The sequence below is a fragment of the Haliotis rufescens genome, unplaced genomic scaffold (genome assembly GCF_023055435.1).
Source record: "Haliotis rufescens isolate VD_foot unplaced genomic scaffold, xgHalRufe1.0.p SCAF_17, whole genome shotgun sequence".
NCBI lineage: Eukaryota > Metazoa > Mollusca > Gastropoda > Lepetellida > Haliotidae > Haliotis > Haliotis rufescens.
Genome location: NW_025963857.1, coordinates 19,236,229 through 19,261,588, shown reverse-complemented (window position 1 = coordinate 19,261,588; position 25,360 = coordinate 19,236,229). Strand labels below are relative to the sequence as shown.

At 40.4% G+C, this 25,360-nt stretch overlaps 1 protein-coding gene across 6 annotated transcripts in view; it reads right to left on the bottom strand.

Moving 5' to 3' along the window:
• Positions 1–2,528: 2,528 nt before the first annotated feature.
• The window catches only part of LOC124138009 (endonuclease/exonuclease/phosphatase family domain-containing protein 1-like), a 68,282-nt gene continuing 45,450 nt past the window's right edge, over positions 2,529–25,360 (bottom strand). For all 6 annotated transcript variants that reach the window (XM_046504516.2, XM_046504518.2, XM_046504520.2 and 3 more), the window contains exons 3-9: positions 21,822–21,873; positions 20,887–20,994; positions 20,017–20,145; positions 13,236–13,374; positions 11,507–11,560; positions 9,011–9,151; positions 2,529–6,620 (exon numbers count right to left, since the gene is read on the bottom strand). In XM_046504516.2, coding sequence (XP_046360472.2) covers positions 6,433–6,620; positions 9,011–9,151; positions 11,507–11,560; positions 13,236–13,374; positions 20,017–20,145; positions 20,887–20,994; positions 21,822–21,873 — 811 coding nt within the window. In that variant the 3' untranslated portion in view covers positions 2,529–6,432. The remainder of the gene's footprint in view (positions 6,621–9,010; positions 9,152–11,506; positions 11,561–13,235; positions 13,375–20,016; positions 20,146–20,886; positions 20,995–21,821; positions 21,874–25,360) is intronic.

Below are 25,360 nucleotides of genomic sequence, written 5' to 3'. Positions count from 1 at the left end.
CAGATGAATGAATACATTCATGAGTGAAATTGTTTAGAGAGATTGTATAATACTGACTTTCAGTGGTTCAGCAATGTTCTGTGACCATTAATATTTCTGTGGTACTGCTCCTGCAGGCTACATGGAATAGATTTTTGTTGACCCATGTGGACATAAACATGAGTTTCTGGATGTTTGTTTTTTGTTTGTTTGTTTAACGCCGCACTCAGCAATATTCCAGCTATATGACGGCAGTCTGTAAATAATAGAGTCTTGACCAGACAATCCAGTGATGGTCATCATGTGCATCGATCCAAGCATTTGGGATACGATGGCATGCATCAACAAAGTCAGCAAGCATGACCACCCGATCCTGTTAGTCGCCTCTTACGTCAAGCATAGTTGCCTTTTACTGAAAGCATGGGTTACTGAAGACCTATTCTACCCCGGATCTTCACAGGTGCTACATAAGTATTGTATATATGACAGCCAATGACCGAACATTATTACAGTTGAAATTGTAACACCCAATAAAGGCAAATGACAACAAATAGAAAGTTGTTTTCGATGTATTTATTCACTGAAAATTGCACCATCAGGAACTTCCTTTCCTTGCATGTTTTACAGTGAAACAAACCATATTGTGAAACATAACAGAACCTTCATGCAAACAGTGACACCAATTCTAACCATGAGGCTCATTGTTAGTTATGTCTGGCAATGAAACCTACATCAACTTGCTGCTATTTGTAGGTCGATCCCATGCAGTCTCCGTGGTTAAAGGCAGTGTTCAAAAGAGCTGCCTGCCTGTCTGTTTCATCATATCTTGGCTTAACTACGATCAGTTTAGTGTCTTATCTTGTATGTTTAGGAAAATATTTAAAAACCCTGAAAACCTCAATCAGATTATTTGATCACAACTCGCAACTCACAACTGCATTGCAGCAGTATGAACAAAAGCAACTGGGTAGTCGGAGGGCAGACTAAGTGTTTTAATGTACTCATAGCTTGTTTTCCAAACTTGACCTGTCAACATGATAAACGATAGTGAGACGGTTTACATTCTCTTTCTCAATAGTCTAGGCACATGATGGCTGGGGACTCCTAGATACGGCTTCTCCCATATGTGGGAATTAAACTCTGAATCTTCTGCATGACAAACAAACATGTCAGCCAATGGGCTCAGATGATTTCAATCTGATATTGAGAATAAACCCAAGGATTTATGCAGGATTTCAAACAACAGCCCTTGGCTGGCAGACTGGGAAAATATAAGGAGTTTGTTTACAATTGGGTCAAGGTCTTATGTTCTTCAATTTATTCAAAAGTATTTTAGTGAGTGAGTGAGTTGGGTTTAACGCCGCATTTAACAGTATTCCAGTTACATCACGGCGTGTCAGCTTAATGTGGGAGGAAAGCCTGAAGTGATGTAGGTCTCAGACGTTTACCACTTCGGTGAAACCCACGAGCACGGGTATGGTGCTGACAAACCTAGAAACATAATCAGGGCGAACTGGGATTTGAACCCACAATCATAGGTTTCTGGAGTGCCCAAGGGATGCAACTCTTCACAGCAAATCGCGGCGCCTTAGACGACTGGGCCACCCGTGCCCCCACAAAAGTATTTTAATGTTGCGTTCAGTGAAATTATGTAAGTCTCTTCTCTCTATTGGCCCTGTTACCAGTGAAAAACAAGTCACTTGTACAAGCCATCACATTAGTTAAACCATATGAACATGAATTGGAAAATGTTTAATTCCAACTTGGGACATTTTACTGACATTTTCTTCAGATTTGGGGCTGAATATCGGTCTCTAGCCCCTGAAACTAGTCCTGTACCATATCTAATAACTCAGGTATACTTCAAAAGCAGCATTTCCCTTTTGTGTTCACTGTCACTAGAAATATGTATAAATTTGTTCTTCCATATCAGGTCTTGCTTATTATCACAACATTTTCTTGTCAAATGTGACAACACAAAAGCTTTGTTTGCAGATATCTGAAATATACGTTTTCTATACAGCATCACTTCTATTACCACGTCCTTAAATTAAACAAACACAGCCTTCAGGATCCCTCATATAAATCAATATCTACATAAAGGAGTGAAAAAATATTGCTATATGTTTACAAAATTCATATGAATAGTCTGTACATATTTACACTTAAATAGAATAGCTTCTGTTTGTAAAATGACTATCTACATTGAGCAAAAGGTAAACAGCAAATTAATATTCAAGCAATAAAAGGTATGATAGTGGAGACCTGTTAGTGATGTATTTTCTTTGAAAAAAAAAACCCAAACCAACCAAAACAAATACATCCTCTATTATCCAGTGTATCATCTCACCAAGACTGTCTCACCACCTTAGCTTTGTTTGGAGTCTTGTTCGAATGACACAATGCTAAAAATAGACATCCAATCAAATTACATTCTTTCATGGTTGAACAAGTTGCGATATCACCAGACATGACTCGGCTGTTACATGCTGTCTGATACATAATCTCAGCAAGTTTCGTTGCATAGGGTTGTCCCGCTCATTCTTTATACTCGGAAGAAAAATCAAAAAAAAAAATTATTTGTGAGTCTTGTGATTTAATATAATATCTTGGAAGGGACCATGATTTTGAATGTCAATCTATGGCAAACTCGGTTCAGAAGAGACATTTTATGTTGTTCGATTTCAAGCTCATCATCTTCCCGAGGCAAGAGCATCCACTAGCCTTTTTATTAAAGTCTTATTTCCACCCTTGCCGCATCAAGCCCACATTCCTGTGCTAAATATGATTGGACTATCGCAAATATTGATAGTCCGATCAGAGAACATTTAACAAAATCAACATCCACGACTGGTACACCTTCGTATGAAAGTGATTTACCGCTGCCTGTCGTTGAGGACACGAAAATGTCTTTTTCATCTTTTAAACCCCCAATGATTGCCTATTTTTTGTGTCAGGGATGAAATCACAAATGTTTTTGTTGTACGAGGCTGTCGCCTATGGTAGTCGCCATTTTTGTGAAGCTATATGAGATAAGAACATCAATCTGATTGGATACCATGTGGATACCACAACTCGTGATCTACGTGAGGTGGCGCCAGGGTCGAGCCAAGAAAAGTGGTCTTGATGTGGCAAGGGTAGAAACTAGGCTTTGATATACCCAGTAGGCTAGTGGACATGCTTGCCTCGGGAAGGTAAAGCTCATGAGCGAGAGAAATTCTGTGCTAAGTTAGTGCTAAAAGATGGAGCTGGTGACAGCACTTCCAGAACAAAGGTATGGTGCCGATTGGGTCCTGTGTATTTTTCATTACAAGACATAACACATTGGATGATTGAGGATAGGACAATTATGGTGTCAGTTACCTTTATTCTCATGGTCATGTATCTGACCTCGTCTATTTGTATTGTTCCAGGTCAAACATGTCCATAGAGAGCTTAAAATAACAAACAGTTGTCAAGTTTATATCTTTCACCGAGAAATCTTGAATAATTATTACAATGAAAACAAGCCGATTTAGAAGCATTATACACCCACCATGTTTCTCCCTTTCCAGAGGGTGGGTCTCACAGTAATATAACCAGTTGAACTAGTTGTGTGCATTTTCTCAGTGAAAATGACACTAGGTAGATTAGGCCATACATTTTATTTTCTTTTGCTGGACCTTATTCAACAAAGGGATCTTAGCAGTACGATGATCGTAAGTCAAAGCATGGGAGTGACGATCAACTTACAACTAAGAGCGTTTGGTGGAACAGGGCCCTGGCTAGAGGAAACACTGCTTCTAATCCACAGCCCATACAATCAAAGACTGATGTCTCCCTCCCTGTCAACTCCTACCATGCCTACTGTAAGGTTGGTTTGGTTGGTTGGTTTGTTGTTTAACGCCGCACTCGGCAATATTCCAGCTATATGACGGCGGTCTGTAAATGATCGAGTCTGGACCAGACAATCCAGTGATTAATGTCATGAGCATCGATCCACGCAATTGGGATCGATGACATGCATCAACCAAGTCAGCGAGCCATACCACCCGATCCCGTTGGTCGCCTTTTACGACAAGCATAGTCACCTTTTACGGCAAGCGTGGGTTGCTGAAGACCTAGTCTATCCGGAATCATCTTCACAGGTCCCTACTGTAAGGTAGTGATAGCAGCAAGACTCAATCAAACAGTCAGTTGTGTTTAATGCTATGCAGTATTTCAGTTATATGGCGGCATGTAGGATGAATGTGAGTGGGATTCTCAAAGTGATGCAGGTCATGTAAACAACGTTGGAGAAACCCATGAACATGGACATGGTGAAATCATGAGACACTAATCTGGGATTTGAACCCAAAACAGCAGATCGTGTCATGACTAAGGGACACAACTCTGCACAGCCAGCTGCTGTGCCTCATACCACTGGGCTATTTGTATCCAACAACATCTCGAAGTTGCAGGAAAAGACTTTCACATATTCACACATTGATACCTAACTGTTTTGTGCATGTGCTGTGCAACAATGTAACAGACACATTTGGCAGCTGCTTTTGTGTTTAATTGTCACCTTCTTTATATAGTGTCATAATGAACAGGTTCTCACTATGAAAACTCTGAATACCATTGACATTGACTGAGACATATTTCATAGACCAATACACAAACACTTCAACACTGCTGTCCATTCTCAATGCCATTAATACAAACTGAAATAAAAAAAAGATATTAATTTGTTTTTGAGAATATTTTCCCAAATTAACTTATAGCACTTCATACTTTGGCTTTTATTACATGAATATTTTCATATATGACATACTGTTGTAAACTTGTCTCAAAACAAATGCAAGACTGTCCATGGAAGACCCCAAGATCATATTAATAAAATATATTTATAATCTCAGAACAAATACCCTGCACAAGAAACTGATAAATGAATAAATAATGAGCTAAGAAAAATACAATGACTTGATAAACAAAATCTTGTCAATCTTGACAACAACAATCAATCCAGCACCTGGAGAAGGGGTCCTTAGGGAACCAAACATAACCTTGACCTTGACCGGTATCAACAAAGATGAAAGGTTTATTTTCAGTCTTGCAAAGTGGTAACTTGACATGAGGGAATTACACTCGATCCAAGAAGGCAAGACTTTCTTAAAACTGGGTTTATGACTCCCAAAATTGAAATGTGAAAAAAATTGAAAAGCAGGTTAACAGTTACAAGAATAATCTCAGGAGGAGAATTTATTGATGAGAGCTTCTTTATTGTGACAAACACGTTTCGGAGTAAGCATTTACTCCGAAACGTTGTGTTCCTCATAATAAAGAAGTTGACATCCATAAATTCTCTTCCTTATGTGTATCACTTCTAAATGCCTATCAAAAACTTAAGAATAATCTATTTTTGCATTAAACAGCCAATCCAGCCTTGCTGTTTGTAACTGTTTCTTTCCCTATTCCTCCCATTTCCTCCTTTATCTACATAGCATTTTGAGGAAATAAAAAATATACAATTGAAATTGGAAGCTTTTTATTAATAAATTTTTCGACCTACTGACTTGAATGTTTTGGCCAACAATCTGTTAAAAAAAATAGGAAAAAAGGCAAAAGTCTGGTTTGGTAACTTGAATCAGGAAGTTCAACATATTTTGTGGTGTGAGGGTGATCAAGAAAATCTGCTGTGATTATCTCTTGAAAACACATTACAAATCTTCCGTGATAGTTTCATTCACTCATCTCGGCTTTTGAAGGGTAGGAGGGAAGAGGGTCTCAATCATTAACAGAAATATTTTTGCACTGTCTAATTATTAGACACACAGAAAAATATACACTGTCTGTAGCAATGTTAGAAATATATAATGACCAAAATGAACGGCTTTTTGCTGCCAGTTTCTCAATTTGAAAAATACTACAATCTGAGTAAAAAACAATGATGGTGATGAAAGCTACTGGAAACATGTAACATGTCTCACAACAGTCGGCTGAATAAAAGGCAATCTTACAATTTTTGTCTCCCATAAATAAAGGGTCATGATAATCCATGCCTCTATTGTTAGATGAACAAGGGGTCTCAAGGAGTCATAACTTGAAGCAGTTGCCTCCTGAATATCATCAGAACCCCAAGTGTCAGTCTCACTGGATCTTGGGTGCACACATCTTCATCCCTGAGGACCGTGAGTGAATTCGAGGCTGGCTGGGTTGTCTCAGAAATCTTCAAATATATTCAGTCTGAGTATTGCCAAATCATTTATTACATCAATCAAAACGTGCAAATATCTTCATCATGACATTAAATTACCGGTATCCTTGACCAATCAATTGTTCAGGGAGACAACTCTGAAATGTAATTTGCAGGTCTCAGACATGAGTCGTCTCCCCTGACAGCATGTTCTCCCAAGCTGTCTGTTCTCATTCCATAATACTTCACAATAGCTGGCGCCGACAGCTTTTTACACATCATACTATTTTCTGGTGTCAAGAGTCGCCTCCCCCTACAGTGAAAACAACACTATCCATTCCAGCATTTATGTTTCCATTGTCCAAATCTTTGTTGCTGCAGATTTCTGTGAACACTGGGCAGTGGTCACTCACAACACCACCCCATGACCAGCCATTTGGTATCCATGGGTTGGACAGGCCATCACGAACAACACTGGAACGACCTGGGGAAAGATGGAAAAAGGAGAATTCAGATTTCTGTCCTCAAATTGCACTAGAACTTTTCAACAATAAATAGTAGTTGTCTATAGTTTGTTTGTTGTTGAACGCAGCACTCAGCAATATTCCAGCTATATGTCGGCGGTCTGTAAATACTCAAGTCAATCCAGTGAGTGACATCATGAGCATTGATCCACACATTTTGGATCGATTACATGCATTAACCAAGTCAGCGAGGCTGACCATCGGATCCCATTAGTCGCCTCTTACGACAAGCATAGTCACCTTTTACGGCAAGCATGGGTGCACACATGGCTACCTGATGGCGTGCGTGCGTTCGTGTGTGTGGTTTTACACCGCTTTCAGCAATATTCCAGCAATATCATGGCAGGGTGTGTGTGTCTGTGTCTCTGTGTGGTTTGACGCTGCTCTCAGCAATATTCACACATTGTACCTATGTGGGGAATCGAATCTGGCCCTGTGTGTGTGTGTGTGTGTGTGTGTGTGTGTGTGTGTGTGTGTGAGAGACAATTTTCCACTTATACTCCCATAAATAATCGAGTCTGGAGACAATCAAATTATTGATATAATGAGAAACAATCAAAGTCATCAGCCATGTCCTCGAGATTCATTATGATCAGGGCAGATATCAGATCTTATCCTACATCCTGGTACTGCTAAGGAACACAACTCTGCACAACCTCAGCCATCAGATTGGGTAGATTGCGGTATTTGTGTCCTTCCACTAGGGCTGGGGTGGGATACTCGGGTACTCGGGTCGGGTGGATACTGAGTAGGATGCGGGTACCCAGGGGACAACCCAGACGTGGTTATTCACGTGATATATTGTTTAATGACAAAAATTATCTGGAACTCTATGGTTACACTACAAGTCACTAATGTTCACATTTCTTTCTGACTATGAACGCATTCCTTCTGACTTTAATGTGTTTGAGTAAAGATTAAGCTTCAGTCAACTTCAGTGTATGCATGACCAGATCGTTTTATACATGTATCTAATTACATTTTGTCAAGACTACAGTCGAACTATTCCCAAACCGATATTTTGTACCTATCTAATGAGACCTACAGGGGGTACTCGGGAAGGGTAGGGTAACAGGATAGGGGGTTGGGTACCCCGGTTGTAAATTTGGACTCATCCCAGCCCTACCTTCCAAGTCCTGTTTTTCTTACAGGATATACAATGAGTTATTTCCCTTGAACTGCTATGAGTGGCTGTGGTGGCGCATAATGGTGGCATTCAGAGACAGCCTATATTTGTAAGTTGACACAGAAAGAAAGAGGCTTGACAAGCCTGACAAATCTGTTCAGTGTTACCAGTAAATAGGACCAAACACTGGTCACTTTCATCTCAGTACCTGTCACTCATCACTCTTCACGTGGGCTCTTCAAGCTGAGCTCGCTATACTGAACAACTGTGTTTCCATTTACCAGTTTTTTACCGGTAAAATCAGGTTTGGACCGGTAATTCAAATGAAAAAAGGACCTCATAAATCTTTGATGTTGAACAAAACATCGCGATATCAGCATATTTTTCGAACAAAGTCAGCTTGACTGTTACCATCAGGGTTTCCCAATGTCTATTTGTTGTGCTATAGTGCAAGGAAATAACATATTGCTTTGCTTCGAGGTCAAATATATATTTGCAGCGACTAAGCCTCGAAATAATTTAAAAAAAGCGAAGAAACTTGTGACTGAACATTGTGTGAATGACATGTAGATCTAAGTTACTTCAGAAATGACGTCATTGCATCGAAAATGATGTTAAAAGAATTAAAACCAGGTAATTTACATACATATTATTATTTGTTGAAAGTTGTGACTGACAAAAATTAGAGGAGACTGGTAATGTTTAGTGTTGCCTGTCCACCGGGACAGGCAGTTTCAAAAGCCAGGGGAACACTGCTGAATGCAAGTCTTATGAAACTCTTTAGCGTCGGACTAGTGGCTAAAATCACAAATTGACTCTGCAAGAAACCGTGACCTAGTTCCTGCCTTGATCGACATATTACCCTCTAGGACACATTAGTGATAGCAGACCTTCCCTGATGGGTCGGGACCCATGAAGATTCCGGGGTAGAATAGGTCTTCGGCAACCAATGTTTGCCGTGAAAGGTGACCATGCTTGTCGTAAAAGGCGACCAACGGGATCGGGTGGTCAGGCTCGCTGACTTGGTTGATGCATGTTATCGTATCTCAATTGTGTGGATCGATGCTCATGATATTAATCACTGGATTGTTTGGTCCAGACTCGATTATTTACAGACCGCCGTCATATAGCTGGAATATTGCTGAGTGCGGCGTTAAACAACAAACAAACAAACCAACCTGATGGGTCGGTTTCATGAGGCAGAAGAAAACCGATTCCAGTTACCTGTATACACTTCTTTGGTGTGTCTGTTGATCCAAATGTTGTCGTAACAGCGGGATCCGTCGGGGTTACGGTTGCTGATGTTGGTGGGGGTGGTGGCAGGAATGCAGGGGGTGTAGCCATTTGAGGTCAGCAGTTTGTAGTCTTAAAACAAAAACAGAGCTTAATCAAAATTCCTGATGAAAACAGACAAAAACATGACCCCTGAACAACTTGAAACTTCCATGTCTCAGCTTGCCAACCTGATTATTGCAATTTACAATCCACAGGCTTGGAGTGAGTGAGTGAATGAGTATGGTTTTACGCCACTTTTAGCAATATTCCAGCAATATCACGGCGGGGGACACCAGAAATGGGCTTCACACATTGTACCCATGTCGGGAATCGAATCCGGGTCTTCGGCGTGACGAGCAAACGCTTTAACCACTAGGCTACCCGACCGCCCCCCACAGGCTTGGTGAAGTGATGATGTTTTAATCAATAGTCATCAATTGTCTGCAATATTGTAGCTATGTCACTGTGTCCTGTCAATTTTGTTATTTGTTGTTTAAAGCTGCACTCAGCAATTTTGCAGCCATATGACAGCAGTGTGTAAATAATCAAATCTGGACCAGAGTATCTAGTGATTGACACCATTAGCATCAATATATGCAGTTGGGATACGATGACAAGCATCAACCAGGTCTGCGAGTCTGACCCCTTGATACAATTAGTCGCATCTTACGACAGCATGGACCAATTCTACCCCCGACCTTTACTGTGGGAGTCCTGTAAATATACAAGGCAAACCTGTGGATGACGACATGAGCAGATTTGGGTACAATTACACACAATCAGGCACGTCATCTTCACTAGATGGCTCTAACATCAAGCATAGGGTACTATGGACCCATTCTGCCACAGAATCCCCCAATCCTCATTATTTGGCTCTAACAACAAGCATTGGGTACTATGGACCCATTCTGTCACAGAATCCCCCAATCCTCATTACATGGCTCTAACAAATGCAAGCATGGGGTACTATGTACACATACTGCCACAGAATCCCCCAATCCTCATTACATGGCTCTAACAAATGCAAGCATGGGGTACTATGTACACATACTGCCACAGAATCCCCCAATCCTCATTACATGGCTCTAACAAATGCAAGCATGGGGTACTATGGACCCATTCTGCCACAGAATCCCCCAATCCTCATTACATGGCTCTAACAAATGCAAGCATGGGGTACTATGGACCCATTCTGCCACAGAATCCCCCAATCCTCATTACATGGCTCTAACAAATGCAAGCATGGGGTACTATGGACCCATTCTGACACAGAATCCCCCAATCCTCATTACATGGATCTAACAAATGCAAGCATGGGGTACTATGGACCCATTCTGCCACAGAATCCCCCAATCCTCATTACATGGCTCTAACAAATGCAAGCATGGGGTACTATGGACCCATTCTGCCACAGAATGCCCCTTTCCTCACTAGATGGCTCTACCATTCTGCCACAGAATCTCCAATGTGGTAATAAATCACACATTTGTAGATAATAACACATACTGCTTAATGTTTGTCAAAAATATTTAATACTATTTACATTTTCCGGGAACCTTGTTTACCCAATTACTTGATTTTTTATTTTAGAAACTGCAGCTGCCTGGAGGAGGATTAACCCAATACTTTGAGTTTTACTTTGTTACTTAATGCAGCAGTCAACATGAGTTGAGCTACATTAAGGCAGTCTGTATAAAATTGAATCTGACAACCCAATGATTGACATTATGAGCAGACCTGTGAAGATCCGGGGTAGAATAGGTCTTCAGCAACCAATGCTTGCTGTAAAAGGTGACCATGCTTGTCGTAAAAGGTGACTAACGGGATCGGGTGGTCAGGCTCTCTGACTTGGTTGATGCATGTCACCGATCCCAATTGCGTGGATCGATGCTCATGATATTAATCACTGGATTGTCTTGTCCAGACTTGATTATTTAAAGACTGCTGTCATATAGCTGGAATATTGCTGAGTGCGGCGTTAAAAAACAAACAAGACAAAAAAAAACAAACCCCAAAACAAAAAACATTCTTAGCAAAGTTCACGCTATCAGGGTATGATGACCAAAACACTGAACATGACCACCCAATTATTTACCACCTTATGACAAGCACATAAAGAAACTGGAACCTATTTTAACCCACAATCTCCATGGGGGACAGTACTAGAGGCTAAAGAGTCCCATCTACAGCTAAAGTTCACCCCACTTAATGATGATAATGACAATAATGATAACGACAATAATAACAATAATAATAATAATAATGAGTACATTTCTACTGTGCCACATACCATGCCTGTGGGTATGCTCATAACCCTTCATCATATTTACCTGTCAATGGATCAGTGTGCTCAGTCAGAGTCCATTGTCATTCTCAGCTCCCTGGGGAGTATAAATTTCTGACCTACAACTATTCACTGTGTACATACCACACAGTCGTTCTTACCTTCAGAATCTGGGGACAGGTTGAAATCTCCTACGATGATGATGTCATTTTCTCCTGCAACAGAAATCAACCATTCATTCAACTGACCGGCTTACAGGAATACACATCACAGGTAAAAATAAGTGCTTAGACCCAACCAATTTATATCCTGTCTACTCCATATATTTCATATCTACATATAAACATAAACATGCTCTACAAATATCCTCTTATTTAATTTTTAATCTAATCTTCTTTATTTTGTTTATAACTTTAATTTCACAACTTTTGTCCAGGAAAATAACAGCCCAACAAAATTTTATATTTTTGTATTTTGCTTCCTGCTATTGCATATTGACCAATGAAATCTGAAATTATTGTGGTCTGGCCTAAATAAAGGGAGGCATTATACTGAATGAAGCAGCACTAAAATCCCTGAAACATCACATCACAACATCATCCTGATGAAATCATCTACCAATGGTATAAAAGCTTGTCCCCTGGACCAATCACATAAGGGGATTAAAGTTAATATTTGTTCAATGTATATATACTACACAAAAGAAGTTAAAGAATACTTGATTCTCTCATAGTAGTATATTTAATCTCTCTGAAGCCACACTGTATAATCTGCTATTGTTTACACTACCCATCTCATCTCAAATGCAGGTACATACAGGTGCACACATGCTTTGTTTGTTGTTTAAAGCCGCACTCTGCAATATTCCAGCTGTATGACGGCAGTCTGTAAATAATCGAGTCTGGACCAGACAATCCAGTGATTGATATCACGAGCATCGATCCACGCAATTGGGATTGATGACATGCATCAACCAAGTCAGCAATCCTGACCACCCGATCACATTAGTTGCCTCTTACGACAAGCATAGTCGCCTTTTACGGCAAGCATGGGGGCACACATGGCTACCTGTGGGGTATTGACTGTATGCCATACTGGCACCGTAGGGACTTCCCGCGCTATATGTATTTCGTTTGCGAAAAATGAATGATGACAGCCTGAAATAGTCACCTTGCCACAAATATGACTTTTAATGAGTCAAAGAGTGGCATTTATGGTATATGTATCCATTCTCTGGCAACTCAACTTCATTTCTAGACGTCAGTAGCAGTAATCTGACCGTGGCTGCTGTAAATAACGGTGAGTTGTGCGATCTACCGATCACTTCATACACAATTTAGCCAAAATTAACGTGACAATATTGAATGAAATTGTGAATAAAATATGAATAAAATATTACAAACATAAGTGCAGATATACATGGAACACGCTTTTATAACCAGAGAGAATAATAATGGGATTATATTGCATACTTAAGTTCGAATTTGTTGACTGGTATTTCTGGTGTTACGTGCTCATGGTGATCGGCTGATTAAGTTTTTTGAGATGGGGAAAAACATTGTGTCAGTGTAACACTTGAGTTTATTTAGAATGTAAGTAAACTTTGGGAGCCATGTGTTACCGCACGCTATAACCGAGGTCGCGCTATATTGAAGGGCGCAATAGCGAGGGAACACTATATGTTATGAAAGTGACACATGAGTTTAGGTGGGCGTGACCAAAATGCAAATGTCCGATTGGCAAAAAAATATATCCGGATCCCTGCTAAAGACATATTTAAGTTTAGTTTCTGCAAGGCTGCCATTAGTTCGAACCTTCCCCATACACCCATATACTCTATTCCTGTGACAGGTGTGTCCGAATCCTGTTCCCTGGTGAGAGTGGTCTTACCTGGAACCTGCTGCTCTATTGCAGAAATGAGGGCCGGGACTTGGCGGACTTCCTGTTTTGTCTTGTCCAGCGCTTCATCCTGCAGTCCTGCTGCCTTCAGATGGACGCTGACCACCACACAGTCAAACTTCTTGTTTATCTGAGATCAGACATTTATACAGTTACTGACATAAATACAGTTCAATTACTTTTTTCCTTAATACTTGTCATTATCTTCTATCCCAATATACCACCCGAGTGTGTTTTGTCCATTGTTTCAGTCAATTGTCATTCTTTGTAACTACCTGGTACGTGCACATGCCAACATTGGCCAATTGGATTTTGATGAGGGGAGACAACCTTGGTTCAGTGGTTTGCATTATTGCGTAAAGTGCATCATTTAGTCGGTTAGCACCCCCTCTGCGCGTGAGATGGATTCATCTCTCTCAGCCAACACCTTTTGCGTTGAAATCTATATCACCCTTGAGTGGGTCGCTAATGTAGATTCATGATTCCAGTATTGTGAAGTTGTAAAACCATTATCAACATAATCACCCAGGCATGCCCAAAGCTAGAAGCTGAAAGGGGCCCTGACTGGTATCACAATTAGCATGGGAGTGATTGTGTCTACTCCTTCCTTCAGAGTTGTTTCCAAACACATGTTTTCACTCCTGTTAGTCATAGTAAAGTAGATGCCTTTAAGCTAACTCTGACAATGATCGCATTGTCAACGAATTAACATTGAATTTAACACAAATACCTAGCAGTAAAACATATAGGATTTCAAACATTTTCTTTAAATTTTCCTGCTTAATTAGCTTTTCAACAGCATTACGGAATCATCAGGACACCAACCGACCAAAGAACCCTGAAATCAGCAAAAAAGAAAAGACTTCTGACAATCGTTTCCGGGCCGACTCTGTTTTCAATTTCATTCTTTTTTCTTGACCACCTACATTGAATTTTAGGCCAAAGTTTTTGTAAAGCAACTAATAAACAGCAAAAGGCCTCACAATACTGCCCTTGCAGGCCTACCTCAGCTACCTATTGATCTTGGAGCAACTCGCTGCATTATTGACAGCTATTTCCGCCACCTGTCTGCACACTCGAGTCAGTGACGACAATTAACTGTATCGGTCTGCACTAACTGGGCATATATTTCCCACTGCTCATCATTAGTTACGAGGTTTATTGGCAACATAATGTTCAGGTATTGACACTCGCTATGTCATGTACATATGAGCAGGTCTGACATAGCCCTGCATGCAGCTGACAATGCCCTGCACATGATAAGATCAACACCTCATGATTCATGCAGGAGGCTAGTCAGGGGGTGCCTGCCACAGATCGTGTCGCGGCTGTGATGTTGTGATGTTGCGATGTTGCTGCAATAATAGTACACAGATGTCATGTTGTTGCTGTAAGGCTGCTGTACATGTGCTTTATGTTGCTGCACATGATAAGTTGTACTAAGATCACGAGGGGTACATGGCGTTTCAGTTTGTGGTATAAAACCTAATGTAGGATGCATAAAACCCCACGTACCCTGAGTGATCCTGCTACAACAAATATATCTTACTTTTATGTTGCTGCAATGTTGCTGTACATATATAAATATGTTGCTGTAATGTTGCTGTACATATATTAATGTTGCTGTAATGTTGCTGTACATATGCTATGATGTTGCTGTACCTACACTATTATGTTGCTGTAATGTTGCTGTACATCTATTATTATGTTGCTGTAATGTTGCTGTACATATGCTATGACGTTGCTGTACCTACACTATTATGTTGCTGTAATGTTGCTGTACATCTATTATTATGTTGCTGTAATGTTGCTGTACATATGCTATGATGTTGCTGTACCTACACTATTATGTTGCTGTAATGTTGCTGTACATCTATTATTATGTTGCTGTAATGTTGCTGTACATATATTAATGTTGCTGTAATGTTGCTGTACATATATTAATGTTGCTGTAATGTTGCTGTACATATGCTATGATGTTGCTGTAATGTTGCTGTACATCTATTAATATGTTGCTGTAACGTTGCTGTACATATGCTATGACGTTGCTGTAATGTTGCTGTACATATATTAATATGTTGCTGTAATGTTGCTGTACATATATTAATGTTGCTGTAATGTTGCTGTACATATGCTATGATGTTGCTGTACCTACACTATTATGTTGCTGTAATGTTGCTGTACATCTATTATTATGTTGCTGTAATGTTGCTGTACATATATTAATGTTGCTGTAACGTTGCTGTACATATGCTATGATGTTGCTGTACCTACACTATTATGTTGCTGTAATGTTGCTGTACATCTATTATTATGTTGCTGTAATGTTGCTGTACATATATTAATGTTGCTGTAATGTTGCTGTACATATATTAATGTTGCTGTAATGTTGCTGTACATATGCTATGATGTTGCTGTAATGTTGCTGTACATATGCTATGATGTTGCTGTAATGTTGCTGTACATATATTAATATGTTGCTGTAATGTTGCTGTACATATGCTATGACGTTGCTGTACATATGCTATGATGTTGCTGTACCTACACTATTATGTTGCTGTAATGTTGCTGTACATCTATTATTATGTTGCTGTAACGTTGCTGTACATATGCTATGACGTTGCTGTACATATGCTATGACGTTGCTGTACATATGCTATGACGTTGCTGTAATGTTGCTGTACATATATTAATATGTTGCTGTAATGTTGCTGTACATATGCTATTATGTTGCTGTACATATACTATTATGTTGCTGTACATATACTATTATGTTGCTGAACATATATTAATATGTTGCTGTAATGTTGCTGTACATATGCTATGATGTTGCTGTACATATACTATTATGTTGCTGTACCCACATTATTATGCTGCTGTAATGTTGCTGTACATATTCTGTTATGTAGCTGTTGTGTTGCTGTTGAAATGCTGCCATATTTAGGCTGTATTTCTAAACAGTAATAAACACTATTGACAAAGCGTCATGCTGTAGGGAAATAAATTCTTGGGAAGAGAGAAAAAATCCAAGTAGGCCATTATCTGGCTGTTGATGACTTTCATTGATCGTTATAGCCATAAAAGAGTTAATTACTCTCCAACTTCACAAAAACCTTGTCGTGAACACTCATACCTCTGAGTAACCATAATTTCACAGAATTCAAATTAGGATCAAATCAATTTCAATGAAATTAACACACGTCCAAGACCTGATCTCGCTATGTATATTTACAGCATTTTGTACACATCCCATGCTGCATAAGAATTCATTGCTGGCCTCATTTACACTGCAGACAGACCCTGGTTAGACTGATTACATTTGGCCTGTTGCAACTGGCATGCAGTGTACACATAAGTGAAGAAGGTAAATAGTTACCGTATTCGACATAATAAGCGCCCAGGGCGCTCTCAAAATTAGAAACAGGGAGCTCTTATTAGAATATTATTTAAGTGATAAAAAAATGGAGTTGAAAGATCGTAAATTTCCTGGTTCATGCTGACAGCCTGAAATGTTTATATACGACAGATATATTTTTCCAGATTTTAATTGCCCATAATTAAGGAGACATATAACACACATATTATACACAAATAAATACGTCTTGTATACATAGAGGTTATCACGCGAGTGTGTTTGGGGATGGTAAATATCCTGCATTAGGAATAAACATTGTATTTAGCGAGCCTTGGGGAGCTAAATACATAGTGTTTATTCCTAATACAGGATATTTACCATTCCCAAACACACGTGTGATAACCTCTTTATCATATAATGTCATTCTTTAATTCTGTGCTTGAAAATAGCTCTCCCTCTCTCACAAACATTACCGAAACATTGCGAGTTTTCCTGGAATGCGCGCATTAATATTTATTACGTCACAGGGTAAGTGATGTGTCAGTCGGACTGTGACAGTAGCCAATATAGCTCCAACTAAAATCTGTTTCTTATACAGTGGCGAAGCAACATATACGCAAAACAACAATAATTGTTTTTACTTGCATTTCGCGGCAATCCATCGGTCTGTCCGCTAGAGTAACTGCCCTTTGTCAAAGGGAAACTACTCTAACCCTAGTCTTTGAGAAGTCACAGCCACGTTCAGGCGTTGTTGACAGTCGGTCTGTCCTGTCATAACGTCAAGTACAGTGACCACAGTCAGATGTACACAGAGTGACAAAACGAAACAAGGTAACAATTCAAACATATTTCGGCCAAATCCAACTATTTCAATTTGTGGAAAAGGTTTCAAGCTGCAGAGGTCGACAAGCACAGATATGGCTACTGATCCCGCTTGGCTGGGCCTAGTGCCCTCGCAAAATTGTTTCGAAATTTATATCTCCAAAGTTGCCAAAAGTTATAAAATGCCTTAGCTATATCACAGTTAGACACTGATTTTCAGTATATTAGACTGTTCTTTTAATAATGATAGCAATTATCCCTTTAGTTTATCCAGATTCCCGATGGTTAATTCTGACTCGATCGCCGAATGACAAGGGTGACGCCATGTTGTTTGTAAATACTGAAAGTAGTCCCTACTTGACCTTTCAGTTTGATATTTGCATCTCTATCCGCATATGACCCCAACGGATATCGTTTTTATCCGTTATCTTTATCCTGCCGAGAAACCTACCCATTATATGATAAATTGACTTATTTAGCGGTGTGTTAGGGGGGTGCAGTGTGTTAGGGGGGTGCAGTGTGTTAGGGGGGTGCAGTGTGTTAGGGGGGTGCAGTGTGTTAGGGGGGTGCAGTGTGTTAGGGTGGTGCAGTGTGTTAGGGTGGTGCAGTGTGTTAGGGGTGTACAGTGTGTTAGGGTGGTGCAGTGTGTTAGGGTGGTGCAGTGTGTTAGGGTGGTGCAGTGTGTTAGGGTGGTGCAGTGTGTTAGGGGGGTGCAGTGTGTTAGGGTGGTGCAGTGTGTTAGGGTGGTGCAGTGTGTTAGGGGGGTGCAGTGTGTTTGGGGGGGTGCAGTGTGTTAGGGGGGTGCAGTGTGTTAGGGGGGTGCAGTGTGTTAGGGGGGTGCAGTGTGTTAGGGGGGTGCAGTGTGTTAGGGTGGTGCAGTGTGTTAGGGGGGTGCAGTGTGTTAGGGTGGTGCAGTGTGTTAGGGTGGTGCAGTGTGTTAGGGGGGTGCAGTGTGTTAGGGTGGTGCAGTGTGTTAGGGGGGTGCAGTGTGTTAGGGGGGTGCAGTGTGTTAGGGGGGTGCAGTGTGTTAGTTTGGTGCAGTGTGTTAGGGGGTGCAGTGTGTTAGGGGGGTGCAGTGTGTTAGAGGGGTGCAGTGTGTTAGAGGGGTGCAGTGTGTTTGGGGGGTGCAGTGTGTTAGGGGGGTGCAGTGTGTTAGGGGGGTGCAGTGTGTTAGGGGGTAGCAGTGTGTTAGGGGGGTGCAGTGTGTTAGGGTGGTGCAGTGTGCAGTGTGTTAGGGTGGTGCAGTGTGTTAGGGTGGTGCAGTGTGTTAGGGTGGTGCAGTGTGTTAGGGTGGTGCAGTGTGTTTGGGGGGTGCAGTGTGTTAGAGGGGTGCAGTGTGTTAGAGGGGTGCAGTGTGTTTGGGGGGTGCAGTGTGTTAGGGGGGTGCAGTGTGTTAGGGGGGTGCAGTGTGTTAGGGGGTAGCAGTGTGTTAGGGGGGTGCAGTGTGTTAGGGTGGTGCAGTGTGCAGTGTGTTAGGGTGGTGCAGTGTGTTAGGGTGGTGCAGTGTGTTAGGGTGGTGCAGTGTGTTAGGGTGGTGCAGTGTGTTTGGGGGGTGCAGTGTGTTAGAGGGGTGCAGTGTGTTTGGGGGGTGCAGTGTCGGGAAGGTGGTAGGGGGTTTGCACACCCTTTAGCCCTACCTCTCTGGACAGTCTCTTTCATACATAACTATCCATAACATCTATACAGCAGCCTGCATTGTTGTGTCTGGTGCACTGACCAGTGTCCCTGGGGGTCACTCATAAATACTGTCTACAGTACTTGAAACAACCACACCATTCATGGCATAAGTAATTAAGAATTAGATAATCACCTACTACTGTATTTTCCTACCACACTCAGCAATATTCCAGCTGTATGACGGCGGTCTGTAAATAATTGAGTCTGGACCAGACAAAAGTTATGAATATCGACACTAAAGAAATTATTCACTGCCACAGAAATGTTTACATTTGTTACATATGATGGTACAGGTATTCAAAGAGAAGGCAGAAAATACAATATTTAATAAACATTAACGTATCAGCCAAGTATTAAGTTGATTAATTATAGGTCTAAAATGGACATTTTTTTTATCGGTACACATAAAGATCATTAATTTTGTTCTTAATATTTATAACAACACTAAACTTTCCAATCAATAGACCGCTCGGCCACATCATACCAAAAGACGTTAAAAGATAGTACTTGTTGTACCTGTCTAGAGCTCGGCATTAAGGGGCTAAAACAAGGACTGGTCGGCTTGGAGTCAGTATACTGTGTCTGAGTGGGGTATTCATGTTAAACTGCGATGGTATCTCAGTGGGTTAGCACTATAAATTGGCATCAGTCCGGGCTAGTACAAGCAGCCACATACAAACACACACGCTATTTCGCTATATAAGTGCAAAAATCTTGGACGCGACGTTTCACCTCACCTCACCTTCCAATCAATGGCCCCCCTGTTATCCAGAGACATCTCTACTGTGACCTACTACAGACTGACAGGGACTCGTATCAACAAAGAAATTTCCGAGATTGAAAAACACAATCATCGGATCATTGAAGCGAACAAGTGTGGCGATCTGGTTGTTGATATGGTTGCGAATCAATACCCACCTTGAACACCCCCAAGAACGGCCGCCTCACAAAGGGAAATGTTCCTGACTCTGGTTTCTTCAACAGAGAGCAGCTAACTAGCTCAATATTCTGTGATGTGTCGTACAAAAACGCATTGTACTCCATGCTCTGAAACACACATCATATTGAAATAGGATGATTTGATTTGATTTGAATAGAAAGAACTGTTTTCTCATATTAAACAAAGGGAGCCTTGTGATATGCTTTAGCACTCAAGTTTCTGTTGTTCATAAAATGTTCTTGGTGGTCAGGTACATTGTATATGCATATTTCAAATTTCTTTCTTAGAGATACTTAGTAAGTGAATTGGGAAAAAATAATACAATAACTGTAACTATTTGAATACCTCACTGTTTGTTTGTTTGTTTGTTGTTTAATGCTGCACTCAGCAATATTTCAGCTATATGACGGGGGTCTGAAAAATAATTGAGTCTGGACCAGACATTCCAGTGATTGACATCATGAGCATCGATCCATGCAATTAGGATACGATGACATGCATCAACCAAGTCAGTGAGCCTGACCACCCAATCCCATTAGTCGCCTCTTACGACAAGCATAGTCGCCTTTTACGGCAAGCATGGGTTACTGAAGACCTATTCTACTCCGGATCTACAAGGGAATACCTCAATGAGTGTGTAGTGATTACGAAGAGATGAATAATTTTCTTTTGCATTCTGTAACACATTACGTTTATTACCGTAAGTTTGATTGGATGAATTTTTCAGCATGATAAAATCAATCTGTCAAATCACACAAGAAATAAGCATTTGTTCAGTTTCAATTAAAACAATAAAGGGAGTGTTATTTGTTTCAAGCAGTTTGTACCAGGGAGTAATCTGCACTCACTCTGTACATCCTTCCAGTGGCTTCTGAGACTGAACACCTCCAGTTGCCACGGTGACCTGCCCACTTCTTGTTGTTCGCTGATGTAGGAGTGTTGAGTTCATCACAGATCTACAGCACAAAACATGACTTGCTGAGTCTGGTAATGTCAGTACACAAAACCTGACCTGCTGAGTCTGGTTACATCAGTACACAAAACCTGCTGAGTCTGGTTACATCAGTACACAAAACCTGCTGAGTCTGGTTACATCAGTACACAAAACCTGACCTGTTGAGTCTGGTAATATCAGTACACAAAACCTGACCTGCTGAGTCTGGTAATGTCAGTACACAAAACCTGACCTGCTGAGTCTGGTTACATCAGTACACAAAACCTGCTGAGTCTGGTTACATCAGTACACAAAACCTGACCTGCTGAGTCTGGTTACATCAGTACACAAAACCTGACCTGCTGAGTCTGGTTACATCAGTACACAAAACCTGCTGAGTCTGGTTACGTCAGTACACAAAACCTGCTGAGTCTGGTTACATCAGTACACAAAACCTGCTGAGTCTGGTTACATCAGTACACAAAACATGACCTGCTGAGTCTGGTTACATCAGTACACAAAACCTGCTGAGTCTGGTTACATCAGTACACAAAACCTGCTGAGTCTGGTTACATCAGTACACAAAACATGACCTGCTGAGTCTGGCAATGTAAGTAAATGTATAACTTTATGGATAACAACTCTTGCATATAGTGACGTTTTGACGTAGATTCTTACAGCATTATCAGGTTGGACTGTAGCTTGAAAACGATGTAAGAATCTACATTGAAACATCACTAAATGCAAAAAACGGAAAGTTATCAATAAAGTTGTACGTTTCCTTATTTACTCACCAAGTTCAGAAATCTACAGTAAATCATCTAAAAAAGGTACATAACGAATACTCACTCTTTCTAAGGCTTTTTCACTGGCTAATTCCTGGAGCGCTACAATACCAAACCTGTTGAATACAAGAAAATGTTTTCAGAAAACATATTTCACTTGGATGACAATAATGTTGTTGTTTGTTGTTTAACACCACACTCAGCAATATCCCAGCTATATGATGGGGGTCTGTAAATAATCGAGTCTGGACCAGACAATTCAATGATTGACATCATGAGCATTGATCTATGCAATTGGGACACAATGACATTCATCATCCAAGCCAGCGCGTCTGACCACCCGATCCCATTAGTGGCTTCTAACGACAGGCATACCGTATTTTCTTGAGTATAGTGCACACTTTTTTTCGAAAAAACACAGCTGTGTAGAAGGGAGTGCGCATTATACACGAATTATGAGTTTGGATGTTTTTTCCCCCATGGAAAGACATTACCGTGAGCACGAAACACCGGGAATACCATGTCAACAAATCCATACTGAAGTACGCAAAATAATTATGTAATTACACTGTCTGGCTATAAAAAGTGTTCTTTGTATATCTGGACTTATGTTTGTAACTTATTTCATTGATTTTATTCAAAATTCCTTATAATATTGTTTTTATTAATTTCGGCGAAATCGTGTGTGAAGCGATCGGAAGATCGCACAACTCACCGTTATTAACAGCAACCACGGTCAGAATACCGCTATTGACGCCTTGAAACAAACTTTAGTTGGCAGAGAATGGATACATATATCATAAATGACATACTTTGACTCGTTAAAAGTCATATTTGTTTTTGTTTGACGATTCTATGTCAACATGAAATTCTCGCGATCACGTGATCACGTGCGCATGAGCCTTGACGGTGACTGGTCAGACATGTTCCATGTAAAAAATAATACCCGAGAATAGCGATCAGCTGCTTCGCTTAGGGTTATTATTATTTTAAATATGTTTAGTAAAGGTTGCATATTATTAAGAAAATAATGGAATATATTATTCCTGATAAATAAAATAGTTTCAGATACAATTGTTGCCGATCCTTGCATTAAAAATCTTATAAAGTTATATCATTGGGTGTGTCTTGACCGAATCACCGGTCGATTCCAAGAAAACGTGTGTACAGCTGATTTCTGATTCCAGCTTAGTTTACGAGAAAATACGCAAGGTAATCTTAATCCCTAAATATAAAACAATGCCTAGCAGAACAATAAATACTATTTAAACGGTAAATAAACATGTCTGGTGATTTTTTATCTCAAATTTCGAATTTGTACTGACAAAGTTTCTCAGCATCCGTTCGTTTGCCGGACTTCGCTGAAAGGGAACGGTGTAAAAAAATTCTGCGCATAATATTCAAATTTCTTTTTTTCCAAAATATTGAACCCGCTAGAGGGGGGTGCGCATTATACATGGGTGCGCACTATACTCAAGAAAATACGGTAGTTGCCTTTAATGGCAAGCATGGGTTGCTGAAGACCTGATTTAACCCAGATCTTCACAGGTGGATGACAATAATGACAAAATATACATGTATACCTAATGCATCAGGTGTTTGAGTCTGTGGCTCCCTGAATACAGTGAATGCATGGATGCAACTTATATATAAGTCTGAAGAATTTCAAAAATAGTCAGTTAGGGTGTAAAGAATCAACGAATATTTAGTGCATTACATGACTATGCCAAGAATATCATATCATGAGGTCATGTATTGATGAAAAGTGACACAAATCAGTACAACTCAAAAGATGTTAAAGAACACAGGATTCTTTTCATATGACTATAGTTAATCTGTCATTGATGGAGGGCATTGCAACACACAGCCTCCCAATTGTGGTTGTTCTCTAACTTGTAATGAGTAGCATATAAGATTGCATTAGCACTAATTGTAAACTATTAATACCTGCCCATATGTGCCTGAGGTAGCAAGCCATCTACTATGGCTGGGACGGGTAACTCGGGTACCCGGGTCGGGTGGGTACTGAGTAGTACCCGGGTACCCACAGGACTATCCCGACCCGTGGTTAGTCACGTGATATATTGTTTGATGACAATGTTACTAATGTTTGCATTTCTTTCTGATTGTGCACCCATTCCTTCTCATTTTTCATATAGTTGAATAAAGATATAACTTCAGTGTATGAATGACCAGATTATTTAATACATATATCTTAATACATTTTGCCAGGGCTATGCTAAAAATGTTCCCAATCGGACATTTGAGACATCTCCTTAGACCTACAGGGGGTGCCCAGGTAGGGTTGGGTAATAGGGGGGTGGGTACCCGGGTAGTAAAGTTGGACTCATCCCAGCCCTACCATCTACAAGAAATGTCATACTTATATTTATTCCAATTGATGATAGTGTCAAGTTTTCATGTATCATGCAACGAATCGCTTGATCTTTAACTGTACAAAATAAGTGAATGTACTATAATCTTGGTAATGGCATTAACTTAAGATTACAGGAAGCTTTTCAGAACATGGCTGCCCATAACATGTATAAGCCCCAATCTGATTTCGTAAAAAAAGCTCTTTATATAAAAGCTAAAAAAAATAAACCAACAAAACAATGCAAAATGGTATTCAAGATTCATATTTTCAATCGATCAGAATAATATTTTTTCTATTTCTTTTTCACTTCTACAAAAATATAGGCAGGCTCAACAAGTAAGATGCTTGTTCTGTGAATGGGCTGTGAACGTACACTATACAAATGACAGATTAACTATAGAAATTAAGGACAGAATCGGGTGTTATGTACTTCCTTTTCAGTAGTACAGTAAACTACGTTTATAACGAACTGACGGAAATAACCAAATGTTTTTTGGTCCCGGACATTTGCTGTTTTTATGCTGTATATATGCTTATAACAAACTACGGTTATAATGAACTACAATTAATGGTCCCTTTGAGTTCATTATAACAGTAGTTTACTGCATATAAAAGGACATTTTCAGTCTAGTTAGTTGGTTGGGTTTAACGCCGCTTTTAACATTATTCCAGTTATATCACGGCGTGTCAGCTTAATGTGGGAGGAAAGCCCGAAGTGATGCAGGTCTCAGACGTTTACCACTTCGGTGAAACCCACGAGCACGGGTATGGTGCTGATAAACCTAGTAACATAATCGGGGCGAACCGGGATTCGAACCCACAACCATAGGTTTATGGCCTGCCCAAGGGACGCAACTCTGCACAGCGAATCGCGGCACCTTAGACGACTGGGCCACCCGTGCTCCCTCTAGACATAAAATTTGTTTTGACCACACTTCCCAAGTTATCACATGGCCTGACCAAGGTTGAAATTATACCAGAATATCTGCACCACAGACACAGCTGGGTAAATGCAGATTATGATGTCAACACACGAGTGATATTCTACATGCACAATCCTGAGGCAGATAGCACTGTGCAAGTATTGTTGGGTTGCAACGACCTTGTTCAACAAGTCTGGATATCAACACACATGCTACATGCATTGCGTCTGCCCTGGTAAAAAGTCAACAAGCAGCAGCAGACGACATGATGACATACCACACACAGATCTACAATCAGCTGAG